This window comes from Artemia sp. Qi Xiang Cuo, chromosome 4 (genome assembly GCF_049724085.1).
Source record: "Artemia sp. Qi Xiang Cuo chromosome 4, ASM4972408v1, whole genome shotgun sequence".
Lineage (NCBI taxonomy): Eukaryota > Metazoa > Arthropoda > Branchiopoda > Anostraca > Artemiidae > Artemia > Artemia sp. Qi Xiang Cuo.
Window position 1 is genome coordinate 86,793,943 of NC_142797.1, and position 14,187 is coordinate 86,808,129.

Genomic DNA, 14,187 nt, shown 5'->3' on the forward strand with positions numbered 1-14,187 from the left:
CTCAAGATGTCGGTGGAAATACCAAGGAGTGACAGCCCTGCTGACTAAGATGAAGAAATCAATAGCAAATGGAATAAGGAAAGAAAAAAGAAGACTTTGCATCGATTCTTAAACAAAAGAGTACTGAAGGATTCCTTTGTCTAGAGGGGCAATTTAAAAGCAAATTCCGATAAAACTCAATAAAACTCCGCACCTTTATTTTTCTTATTAAAAGTTTTTTTTAACTTTTTAAAAATTTTCTTAATTAAAAAGTTTGGCACAAGTTTACAACGTGCATTAAAACTTTAGAACAGCAGGATCGTAACGATACTCTCATCTTCTCCTATCATATAAGACCAGTGAGAAATTGGAAAGGCATAGAATATACTGGACTATGATCTTTGAGCCTGAACCATTCTAAGAGTATTAATAGAAACGTTGCAACGTCGTCACTGTCACGCCTAAGGATCGTATCTGAAATTTGTATGTTTTTGAAATACGAGGTGCGGTAGAAAAGTAATTAGACTGACTCTTTTTTTTAAAATTTTATCCAATTCAAACATCAATGTTAGCACCTTCAAAACAGTTCCCTTGGGCAGCTACATACCGATGAAGACGTTGTTACCGCTCTTTGTAGCAGCGCTGTAAATCTTCAACCATTATGGTCTTCAGGATGTCACAGCCTTGGGTATGGTTTCTGAAGTCCCAAAATGACGGCCAATCATTTTGGCCACTTCAAAAGGGCACTAGATTTTTAAAATCGGTTCAAATGAGCCCTCTCCCGATAATCTATGACCATTGGTTTGATACGATCACCCCTGGGACAAACAACAAAAAAAACAAAAAAACAACAACAAATAAACACGCCTCCGTGATCTTTCTTATGGCAAATAAAAACCCAACAAATTCCACATTTTTGAAAATGGGAGCTTGAAACGTCTACAGTAGGATGCTCTGGTACGCCAAATCTTATGGTACAATTTTCAGTAAAATTCCTAGACTTTTTGGGGGCATTTTCCCCCTTTTTTAAAAAAATCAGGCAAATTTTCCTAGACTCGTAACATTCGATGGGTAATACTAAATCTAATGAATCTCGTATATAAAAAGTCAATTTTTTTTATGTATCTATTGATCAAAATTCTTTTTTTAGATTTTCAGTTACTACTGAGATATTCCCCGACGCACAACGAAAACAAAAGTTCACTAATCGCAGTCTCACAAACCGCGTAGTTAACTGACGGAGTACAGAGTTACAAACTTGAACTGAGCTACGAAAGGGTCCTGATAAACGTACTGTCTCAAGGAAAACCGCGCAGGGTTGTCAGATCGCTTTGAATACGGCCAGTCTCATAACTTTTCTACCGGACCCTGAAAATGCCAAGAAAAAACATAAAATAAACTGTTCTCAAATGAAATATAGACAAGATAATTATGTTTAATCGCATGTTGATTCTCTTGATCTACTTTGCCCAGTTAATTCTTATTTTGAGAAGAGATTAGCAATAATCTTTTACAATTACCTAGGAAGTGCGAAAATAGGAGATGCGAATTGTAGGCATGACAGCGGCGACACAATTAAAGTAGAATTTAGATGCTTGTAACCACATATCAAAACATATTGCATGAAAAAAAAAGAGATGACAGTCTCCACAATAGGAAAACATGAACAGACTTATTGCGGACAACGCTTTTAATTACATTAGCAGAGTGCTTGGGAAGATGCAATAAAAACACAGAAATGTATATTGATTTGGGATAGGAGAGTCAGGGCTAAATATGTTTCCCGTACAAAAGAAGATATTTACTAAACAGGGAAAAAATTGATCCATCTCTGAAGCTATCATTGTTATACGAACTATACAGAAAAATTAAATTTAATATCTAGGGGTTTCATTTCAAAGTCACCAACGTGACCAAAAACCTACCTCTGGGCCCATTCTCGCGATGATGGCAGGTGAATTCATGTTCACTTCTTATCCTCGTGACAACAATCATTGGTTCAACAGAAAGGCTCATTTCTCCACCCAGCTCTATTTTGGTCTCAAAGCAGAGTTGAACAAGAGATGGATGAGGGGAGGATGGAAGCAAAAAATATACTTTCATTGAACAAATCCTGCACAAAAACACATGTTCACGTGGAATATGACTTGCATCCAGCTCTCATCTTCATTCAAATGGGCCGCAATTCTGGTGTACCTATTCTAAATCATGAAAAATGTGAACTCATGTTTAGGTTTTGGATTATCAAAAACCTCTATGAGAGAATCCTTAATCCTCTCTACTTTAAATCAAAACCATGACCCAAGATTTTATGGCGCAAGTACCATAATATTAATATTAATATATATAACATGACAATTATATCAATACTTATGTTACCCAAGATTTCGGTACATAAGTACCGAATATAGTCTTTGATTTTTAAGCTTAATGGTTGACAAATTTAATGGCTTCTCAAAGGTTGTATGACAAAAAAAGTCATATTTCGTAGCAGAAAGCCTAGAAACACTGATGATAGTTCAGAAAGGATAGAAAGTATGCATTGAAAATACTTCCATATTAAATTCTGCAATTTTTGGCAGAAGCAGCCGCCAAATTTAAAAAGTGAAGAAAATAATATGGGTGAAAAATCATCAAAATTAAGCTAAAAACATATGGCCACAAAAAGTTTAAAAAGGTTTATATCCTTTTAAAATATAGTTGGCTTTGGTTGTTTAGTTTTTTAAATTACAATAAATAACCGAGTCAAACTCAAAACGAGCAGAAATTAACATGAGTAGGGCTCAAAACCCCTATGCCTTCTAAAGGCCAGAACATGATTTGCACTTTACTGAAAAAAAATATACAAGTGAATGTGCACTGTCAGTTTAATATCCATATGCTGATATTTATTTGACTGAGAAATTTACAAGGAGGCAAACATTCATGTAGCTGATGACAATGTAGTTAGATAAAAGTAGCTCTGATCTAAAATGTGTGATCTAAAATTGTCATTAAAATGTGATCTAAAATTGTCATTAAAATCAGGTAATAATGAAACAACTGTACGCTTCGACACTGATGATAGTTCAGAAAGGACTCACAACTGGATACAAAGTATCAAGAGCGGTTTTTTTTTTCTGCCTACCTTTACTCCTGCTGTCAGACATTTGAGCCAAACCAAATTAAAATGACTTATATTTTGAAAGATCTATTAAGAACCCAATAACAATGACAGGCCGATAGTTTTTGGCAAACACTTTTTTTCAAAGAAAACTGAAATTCTTATGGAAATAGTTTAAAAATAGTTTCTTGGGAATTACTACGGCTGGTAGTGTACCAAGTGATGGTTAGACAAAGATATTCGACAAACAACCCCGCCATAACGTCTTCTTATGTAGATAAAAAGTAAAGCCAAGGCTACGAGGAGTACCTATCATTACTCTGGCAAGGACTAAATCTAAAATTTATAAAGATGGTCTGATGCGAATACTTGTGGAATACCAAGGTGGTTACCATGTCAGAATTTTTTTTAAAGGACTGAAGTGATTATGTAGGACTATCGCCATGATTTAATATAAGTTGTAGGTACCCCAGCAAAGAAAAGACAAGGGCACTCAAGGGCAAGATGAAGAAGAAATACAAATTTGAGTTACGCTATGAAAAATTAGAATATCCTAACTTAGACTTATTACTTTCGTAGCTGCGTTACTACTTTCATATATTACTTCTGTTGTCAGTAGGAGTAGAGCTGCGTAAATAGAACAAAGAATATACACAACTCAAGAAAAATCTTAGGCCCGATTTAAAGCTAACGTTGTTCCCCCAAGTCAAGATTTAAAATCTACTTGATCCCAAAGATTTGCAGATGGCCCCTTAAGCTGTTCATTTATACCGTCCGCTGTGCCTGAGGTATTTGAGATATACCTTTTTCCCAACCTTAATGCGAATAGTATCGTTTGCTTTACTTCATAATCTACTTCGACATTCCCTAAAGGTTTCAACTTAGTACCTTAGCCGTTCCTGAGACATTACATATGTGCCCTTTTGACGACCTAATGCATATAGTGTGTTTTGACTCAATTCAGCATACCCGTTAACATTTCCTTAAGTTTCAACCTAATGCTCTAAGCATTGTTATACTAAGCATTGATATTACAAATACGCCATCTGGACAATCTGAATACTTATAGTGCATTTTGATTCAGCCTAAAATTTCCCTCTACATTTGCTGAAAATTTTGCTTAACCACCTTAGTCATTCTTGGGATATTGCAGAAATGCTCTATTCATAATTTACCCTCAATATTCCCTGAAAGTGCTAGAGAAAAGTGTTCAAAGTGCTTAAAACTGCTACTAAAGGCGATTTTTATGAAAAATTTTTGGTTTTTAGTTCAAACACTTTAATTGTGCAAATCTTAGAAAAAGATCTCAAACATAAATATGCAAATAGCATTAGGTATCTATGCAGAAACAAAGTTTCAAGTAAAGAGCAGGCTAAAATCATCAAAAGCTTTGAATTGATCAACTCTAGAAGGTTCCTAGAAGGTTCCAACTCTAGAAGGTTCCAACTCTAGAAGGTTCCTTCCTGCTAGTTCCAATGGTGTCAATTCATTTTGTTTGGGGGGAGGAGGAAGTAGCTGCGGCCCTCCATGAATGAAAATATTTTCATTTGAAAATGCCCTTTTTCGTATTTTCGTTGAAAAAATAAAAGTGAACACAACAAATCTGCCCCACTCTAGATATTAAAAATACATCCTCCTCCATTAAATTTTTATTGAGTTGAAAACACTAACCTAGCGTAGAATCAGCCTAGTCATGTCCTCGCTGTGGTACTCAGCAGACGATTTGTGAAAAATATTAAGGAGGATGGGAGGGCGAATATAAAGGGAAGATTACAAACCTCAGCTGTACGACCAAGGAGATAATGATGGTGCTCTTTTTATTATTCCCAGCCTTTCCACTTCAGAGATGGCACCCAAATTGCAAATTTTTGGGTCCCATATGGCGCTTCGTGATGGTGCAATCAATCAAATTTACAAAAATCAAAATAATATAAAAATTAACTTTCAAATGAGCCCTAACTCACCTCTCTAAAAAGTTCCAGTGCCACACCGGAACGGGGAGAAGAAAAACAGCACAAGAAAAAAAGGCAGGCACGTCAATGCTACCCATTGATGTGTGTCCATGTAGCTCTGATGTGCTACCATTGCAAAAAAGTGATTTTCCTTGTAGTTCAAGGTGGGGTCTGTAATTCTCCAGTAGAAAGAATTCGACAATTACGATTCCAATTATGTATATTTCATTTCAATCTGATCCTATTGTCGAGGAGTATCAGGTTTCTTATCAAAATTCCTGTAAATTTGTTTTCAAAGTAACATTTCACTTTTAAAATTAATCAAAATGATAATTACGATTCCTGAATTACCTACAAATGGTAATTTTTCTCACTAAACAGTTTCTTTAACTCAATTTTAAACTTTTTATTACTTTTTATTACTATGCTTCACTCTTCACTTGGCCACCTAAAGCAAAGATTTAAAAATATTTAAGTTCTGCAGCCGGCCGTTAAAAATATATTCGGTTCAGTTCAATTTCAGACCAGAATTGAAAAATTCGCTTCTTCGGCCGGAAAAATTATGTTTAAAATAAACGAAAGCTTCGTTTTTGTACTGGTAGAAACGTACTAATAGTAATATTTTAAGCTAGTCCTTCAAAGGCAAGATTTTCTCTGACTTTTCTGGAAAGTATTGCGCATTTCAATCAGACATACCTAGCGGAATTAACACAGTTACGTCACCTGGTAAGGTTGCTAAACAGCAACAATCTTCTTACGAGAAAAAATTACGGATTTCTTTGTCTGGAATAACACTTTAGAATGAAATCTAAGACCATCTACGAAATAAGAATTTATAGCTCAAGTTTCCAAAGAAACTTCGCATCATTATTTTGTTTGCAACCAATTAAAAGTTTGACACGAGTTTATGACAACCATCAAAAACTTCAAGAAAGTATGCTTTTAATTATGTTTACTTTTCCTTTCCTGTGATATGGATGTGTCAGTCAACCAAAATGACGGAACATTTGCTGTTCTTTGATATTTATAAACAGAAATTCTCAAAGTTAACACCACAGGGCCAGTGGTCCAGATTAGTTCTCAAACAATACAGATAGAAACTACTAGTACTACTAACAACTCGATAGAAAATTGTTGTCTAATTATGTTTTTAAAAATTTGGAACACGTCTACCTTCCTGCAAAATTTGCAGGAAAGCTGATTCTTGCTTAAATTTGGGTGATTTTATCACCCAAAGAAAATGAAACCGTCAAGCAGACAGCCAGAGTTAATAAGCCAACAAGCCACAGCCATAAGCCAACGATGGACTTTTTAACTTTTCTTTGAAATCTTTTGCAACCAATTGAGAAGCTTAGCATGAGTTTGTGACAATGTGACAAAAAATTTATTAAAGCCATAAAAAGTTTGAGGAAAGTGTGTTCGTAATTACATTCGTTTTTCTTTTTCTAAAAGGATATTTCAGCAAAACAAAAAGGCTGAAAATTGTTTGTTCTGAATATCTTCTATACTGTATGTTGAAATAGCCCCTACCCAACGAAGCTAGATTTATAATTAAGTCCGTAAATCGTCTACAGGGCTTGACCAATTCCATAACGTTAACAAAGCTAAGATGTTTCTAAAAAAAGGATTAAGAGTCCTTTTAATGCCTGGATAGTGATGGTACATTTTTACTAATAAATAAACGAAAATCCTTTATCTATTTTTAAACATAATTTTACCGTCTAGAAGAAAGTTTTTCAGCTCAGTTCCCAAACTGAATTGATAAGAGTAATTTCTACAGCGATCATCGTAAAATTCGACAGTCGAAGCGAAATAAGACTCCTGTCAAAACCTAGCTGAAATTACCCAATTTTATTTGTTCAATTCGCAAAGCGATGTGCCTAACGAACTTCTTACGAATGCATAAACAAGGAGCTGTTCTATTTTAAGCACAATTTTGCCGGCAGAAAGAAAGAGTTTTCCCCTTCAGGTCCCAAACGAAATTGATAAGAGTAATTACCAATTTTATTTGTTCAGTTCGCAAAGCGATGTGCCTAACGAACTTCTTAAAAATGTGTAAACAAAGAGCTGTTCTATTTTAAGCACAATTTTGTCGGCCGGAAAAAAGAGTTTTTAAATTGGGTCCAAAACAAAACATGAGTCCATAACTTTTTAATTTTATTAATTTCTTTTTTTATACACTGAGAAAACCGGGAGTCGAAACGAAATTCGCCTCCTATCAAGACCTAGCTTCACCTGCCCAAAGGAACAACCTGCACATTGTTAACTTTTTTCAATTAACCGCTAAATAACGTACCAAACGAATTTTTTAACTTTATTGAAAGTTGAAGTCAAATCAAGTACAAATAGTCCTTTCGATGCTTGTTCAAAAAAGGATATTCATATAACCTTTTTTCCAGTGCCCAAACAGAAAGCTTTTTATTATAATCACGATTTCGCTGAATAGAAAAACCGGAGAAACTTAAGTTTCAACTTAGTCCGAAATCAAATTAGAACGAACATTTCTTTTCGAGTACAGTCAAATCCAATAGTCAAAGTGAAGCACGGCTTCCGCCAAAACCTAGCTTCAGCTACCCAGTGGAATAACCTACATAGACGCTTTCCACTGACAAACCACATTATTGAAACAAGATTCAGAATTATCAGTGGAACAAAAAAGATCCGTTTATAAAACTGGTTTAAGCGCAATAGCGCTGCCTAAGTAAACAGCGAGGCGGGCACAACGTATTTCTTTTTCTTTTTTCACCCATGCACTTCATATAGAAGGAGTTGTCGTAGAAACTTCGAGAGGAGCTCATTCCATTCGAAATAACAAGTTCTAGTAAAACTATTTAAGAGTTTAAAGTAATTGGAGGTGAAGAAGCCCCCCTCCCACACCCTTAAATCCGCGAATACATCCAATCAAAATTTTGAGATAGCCGATTAATTCAGCATAGTTGAAAGGTCCACTAACTATGTCTCTTGGGGTGTCAGCCCCCCACACCCATCGGGGGAAGAGCAGTGAGTTATGCAATTTGCCAAATATTTACATATAGTATTTAATATTGGGAAGGTGGGCCATGTTCGATCTTTGGTTTAAGAAATGGCAAAAGGTATTCAGTGGAAGCTTCCAGAGAATGTTGAGGGGAGTCTTGAACTAAATCAAAACACGTTACGTGCATATAGGTTGTCAGAACGCCGTAACTCAGGAATGACTGGGGGCAACTGAGTTGAAACTTTCAGGGATTTACGAGGGTTAGTATCACTTGAACAAAAAGGCAATATTTGCACGCTACTGCTACTACTACTACTACTCCTACTACAGCTACTACAACTACTGCAACTGCAGCGACTACAACTAGGGTCAGTGGCGGATCCAGGGGGCGAGGGGGCGCTCCCCCCTAACGTAGTCTAAGGTAGTGTATTTTACTTAATTAACGCAAGATTGCTTTAATTAAACTTGCTCGTAACGCATGTTTATCGGATCAACCTATTTTGCGCCCCCCCCCCCAAAAAGAATCCTGGATCCGCCCCTGACTAGGGCTGATGATATTGAGGTGACAATTTGAGGAAATACCAAGGGGAAACTGGAACTGGAACAAAACACACTATGGGCATAAAGATTGTCAATAGGGCGTATCAGCAATATCTTGGGAGCGGCTTAGCGTATCAAGCTGAAACTTCTAGGGCTTCACGAGGGGGATGTTCATCTGACTAAAAAGACAATATGTGCAAACTACTACTGTTACTAATACTAATGCTACTACTGTTACTACTACTGCTAATAAAACATTACTAGTACTACTAATATTAGGATACTAGTAGTACAATAGCTAAGGATATGAAGGTGAAAATTTAAGAGAATATTGAGGAGGAAGTAGAACTAAATCAAAGCACACTATGTGCATGCAGCATGTCAAAAGGGTGTATCTCAAAAATGACTTATGGTATTAAGTTGGAATTTTCAGGAAACGCTTAAGGGGGATATCAATTGACCAAAAGGTAGTAAGTGCACGATACTATTAATACTACTATGACTTCTTCTACTACTAAATTTCCAACCACTCCAACTGCTGCTTGTATTGCAGCTACTACTAAGATAGCAGCCGCAAACTAATATAGCTACTACTAAGGTAGTAACTACTATAAAAGTAAAACTACCATAAATACCCATCAACATATTAACCCAAACGAGCAGAAATTACAATAAATTACCGAGTCAAACTCAAAACGAGCATAAAATAAGAGGGGTAGGGCTGATGCCTCCGTGCCTTCTAAAGACCAGAACATAGTTTCCACTTTACTGAAAACAAAATATATTTTAAACGTTTACTTTTTTTAATTTTTTTTTTCTCGTTTTCTTAAATCAAATATTATTAAAACTTTCAGGAGTGAAAATCAATATATACATCTCTCTCTCTCTCTATCTCTCTCTCTCTCTTTTTTCTTTCTTTCTTCTCTCTCTCTCTCTCTCTCTCTCTCTCTCTCTCTCTCTCTCTCTCTCTCTCTCTCTCTCTCTCCCTCTCTTTCTTTCTCTCTCTCTCTCTATCTCTTTCTCTCTCTCTCTCTCTCTCCTCTTTCTCTCTCTCTCTCTCTCTCTCTCTCTCTCTCTCTCTCTCTCTCGACCTTAGAAGGAAGGGGGGGGGCTTCAGCCATACTCCTCTTAGTTTCTGCTCGTTTTTAGGTCGGCTTGGTTATTTATTGTAATTTCTGCTAGTTTTGGGTTAAATGTATTTATAGATGATGATTTATGGTAGTTGTACGTTTGGAAAATTATTCAACTTTATTTCTGCTCATCTTTGGTTTAATGTAGCTCTTAACTTTACTTTGAAGTAGGTACTTATTCCGTGGAAAAAGTTTTTAAATTATTCCAATAAAAGATCCAAAAAAGTTAGTTTCACAGAAACAGGATTCGCTGAACCGGTGCTGTTTTAGTAGCCGGGCAACACGCGAATTATTGTATAGCGAACATGATAAAAAAAAAAATAGTCAAGCAGGGTTTTTCAATGAAGAATTTCTATGCCGAGCATTGCACAGGGGTTTACAATATTTAAATTTATTTGTTTGGGGTTGAAGGGGCAAAAAAAGGTACCTAAGTTAGGTTAGGTTACGTGTTTAATATATGCTCTGCTTTACTCTCACCCCACCCCCTTAATGTGCAAATATATAGCCTAATTTTGCTCATGAACTTTTATATTTTTACCATACTTTTATTTCATTAGCATTAACCGAACTTCACTTTCGCGTGTTGCCCGGCTACTAAAACAGTACAGCTGAACGATTAGCTTGGATCGCATTATGCTGGCACTTCGCTTAATGATAGGTGGCGACACGAGCCAAATTTCATTTCAGCAGCCGGAGTTCACGCCGGCTGATGAAAAAAAGGTAGATAAGGACCATTGGTATTCTTTTTTAGTCTTTTTTCATTCTAAGTAAATTTTAGAAAATGTTTGCTTTCGATAAGCTTTACCATTCAGAAAACACATAGAGAAGTTGTTGGCATGGGCGCTGTTGCTTGACAAATTTTACAATCTTCTGTCAAAACTTAGCTTACGAGCCACACAAATCGCATAAGTTCGAGTTCGCTTCATTGTTGTTCAACTGAAACAACGCTAACTCTCTAATGTCGCAAATTGTGTAACTCTTCTTTGACGTGTAAACCACAAACTAATAAAAAGTTTATGCTTCCACATCAAATTGATGGCTACTTCGCTTGTTAGAAACTGAGATCGGAAGCTTTTAGAATTCTTAGACCTCGGCAAATTTGGGAGCTTGCCATAACTCGAAAAAGTTTGTAAACAACTGGCTTAAATAAAAAAAAAACCGATTGCCCAAAGAGCGAATGTGACATCTGTATAGCGTTGTAGGATACCGAAAAGAGCGAACTAACCAAAGAGTGAATGTGACATCTGTATAGCGTTGTAGGATATCGAAAAGAGCGAACTAACCAAAGAGCGAATGTGACATCTGTATAGCGTTGTAGGATATCGAAAAGAAGAAGATTTCGAAGGGGAAGAAGTGAAGAAGGACCAAGTTTCTTTCAAGGCTTAAAGAGAAAAATTTTAATTACCTGCAATAGAGGTACATAAATATTCTGACTTCAATTGGTAGGTTAAGTCAATTCACAATATAAAAAAATATCAGTTATTTTTTAACGAGAGACAAATGAATATCCTCAATAAAACTTAAACGAGAGATTGAATCCTTAAAAAAGTGCAGAAATTAGCGCTAAAACATGGCAAACATAAAACGAACAGAACTTAAAATGAATGAAGAAATAATCCTCAAAACCAAGAAAAATTAAAACATACAATGTAGACAACTTGAAACAAACATAAATTCCAACAAATACGACAAGTTTATGCCTCATCAAATTCATCTTCAACCTCTTATATAATAAATAATCCTCTGCAAATGCAATCCATATATAAGAACTATTCGAAAACTCTTAAAGTCTAATGAGTCACTATCAGAAAAACATCAGATAAACCTATAGTATCGGGTACAATGAAAACCGTAGGTTGATCCATCTTACGGAAAACCGAAAATATTCGGTTTCTGTTGTAGTACTTAACGATAAATCTTCTATTTATTTTCGAACACCTTACCGCCTTTCTATGACGAACAAATAAAAACTCCATAGGGATAAATCCTTTTATTAGACAGTGAAAACAGTTATAAAATATCTGGATATTCCGATCACATACACAGTGATCGTCATCACCAGACGACAATCACTGTGTACGTGATCGAAATATACAGGGAAATTATAACTGTTTTCACTGTCTAATAAAAGAATGTATCCCTATTGAAATTTTATTTGTTAAATCTTGTATCTTTTCAAGAAAGAAGGAATTAAGGTAAAAAGACATTGAAGAATCGGAATTCCAATACGGGAAAGACACGGGTAGCAAAACATGTTCTTACCAACAGTTTCAATAAAGATTGTGTTGAATCCGGCCCCTTCACACATGACAATAGCTTCATTTGTTGATCTTGTAACCCCTCCAACATGACATCCACTCGGCGAGGGTCGAATAAAAGCGTTTGGGTCAACAGAAAGCTGTGGCATCCTTGTTTTGTCTGCTAACAACGACCCTGGGGAAGAAAATAGCGAAAAAAGATTTCTTTCACGAAAGTGAATAATAAAACATATTCAAAATACTTTTTAGCTATATTCCCTAAAGCTTTAACCCTTTCGCCCCAGCATGCTGGCCTTGAATCTTCTATGTATTCACAATCACTCCATCTATGTTGGTACATGAAAAAGTAAGAGATAATGACTTCTATTAGTTATGTTGGAATTTTGTTGGAGATATATATTTATTACGTTCTTTGTATCCATTTCTTAAAGTCATTTTTTTCATTTTCTATTTTTGGAAATTTGCGTAGAGCTCCATGTCAAACTTACCTGCATCAATAAAAACAGATTATACAACCTGAACTGAAAGCATAATGTAAACGGAAATTATTTATTTCAAAGCGAATTTAAACCCCAGGAGTTTTCCATGAGACAATTCCAGATTAAGAAAGCATGTAATTCCCCCCCCCGCCTAAACATACTCCAAAAGTTTCAACTTCATACCCTCAGGCGTTCCTTAGACATTGCTGATACACCCATTTGACAACCGTGGCACAAATCGGTGCGTTTTGACTTTGTTCGACACCGATATCAACATTTCCTGAAATTTTAGCCTAAACACCCAAATCCTTTTTGGAGACCCAGGATCAAATATGCCACCTTTTCCCACCCCTTTCCCCACAGGGGGCTTTAGAGGAGGGGGTTGAGGGGGCACTCGCCCAGGATGAAAATTCCCAATAAATAATCCTACATTTATAATCATTTTGTAGTATGAAACAAAGAAAAGAAAGGATATGATAAATGAAAAATAAATAAAATCAAATAGGTGAAAGGTTGTTTATGTCACTTCGAGTCACAGCATGTTTCCATACATACCTAGCTTCACCATATAAAACCATCAAGGAATTCACAGGCATTGTAAGCTTAATCGCAATGTTATTGACAACACTGTGTTTACTCTTGAAATCGACATATTTCAAATTATATTTATCATGACTACCTTCATATTTTGTAAATGTTGGATACGAATCCCCAAGTATATTGATAGTTACTATTCTCTCACCCCAGACCCAGCCATCGTCTATGTGTTTGTCAGTATATGCCCAAGATTCAGGTCGGTATTCAAGGGAACACTTTTCAATAACTTGATAATCCTCAAGAGTTTTAACTTCTTTAGTCTTCCTGTGAAGCCATTTGAATACAGAATAAGAACCTTTCTCTCTTGAAAAGGTACCTTTTCTCTTCTTGTATGAGTTCACTTCAAAAGGTTAGATTTTGTTTTTGTTTTTTATGAGCACTGAGGAGAACTTGGCGGAGGTCGTTGTCGAAATATTTGCTTGTTTTTCGTCTTCATATTTTGCTACTGGCTGACAAAATCCTTGTTTTTCTCACCTATTTGATTTGATTTATATTTTTATACCCTTTCTTCTCTTTATTTCATACGTCATGTATAGCCAGTGTGGTCTTAGAATGTATTTAAATCAATTTGTAATTTTTATAATTTTATCTTTATTAAAATAAAGTAGAGGGTGTAGTTTCCAAAAAGTTACTTATTTACTGCAACACTTGTATAATAATACTTAATACTTACTGTAAGTATGACTAAATAGAAGAGGCTAAAGCCGCCACTACTTTCCCTAGACTATGTTAGACTTTGTCGCGACAATGTGTCCAGAATATGAATAGCATCCCAACTTTTAAGAATAAAAACACACAAAAACTTTACAAATTTCCCTTCTTTTAACCGATGAAAAACAACGTCAATTAAAAACGAACAGATATTAACATAAATAATCTTTTCCATAAAGAATTTTTTCGAAGAACAGTAGAGCTACATTAAACCAGACGAGCAGAAATAAAGTCAAATAATAACTGAAAATTAAATGAACAGAATTCACTCCCAACGAATAAATGGAAAGCAAAGTGAACAGAAATTGAAAAGAAAAATTAAGCCAAAACTCAAAACGGACAGAATTACCACAAACAGATGTAAGACTAACGGCCCTCAGCCTTCAAAAGACCATCTGCGCTGTTTTGAAAACAAAATATATTTTAAACATATTGTGCCTAATTACATAAAAGATCAAACATTT

At 35.5% G+C, this 14,187-nt stretch overlaps 1 protein-coding gene across 1 annotated transcript in view; it reads right to left on the reverse strand.

Annotated features, from left to right (window-relative positions):
• The window catches only part of LOC148953580 (methylmalonic aciduria type A protein, mitochondrial-like), a 310,721-nt gene that overhangs the window by 241,743 nt on the left and 54,791 nt on the right, over positions 1 to 14,187 (reverse strand). The window contains exon 4 of the mRNA XM_089087742.1: positions 11,941 to 12,111. Within this exon, the coding sequence (XP_088943868.1) occupies positions 11,941 to 12,111 (171 nt within the window). The remainder of the gene's footprint in view (positions 1 to 11,940; positions 12,112 to 14,187) is intronic.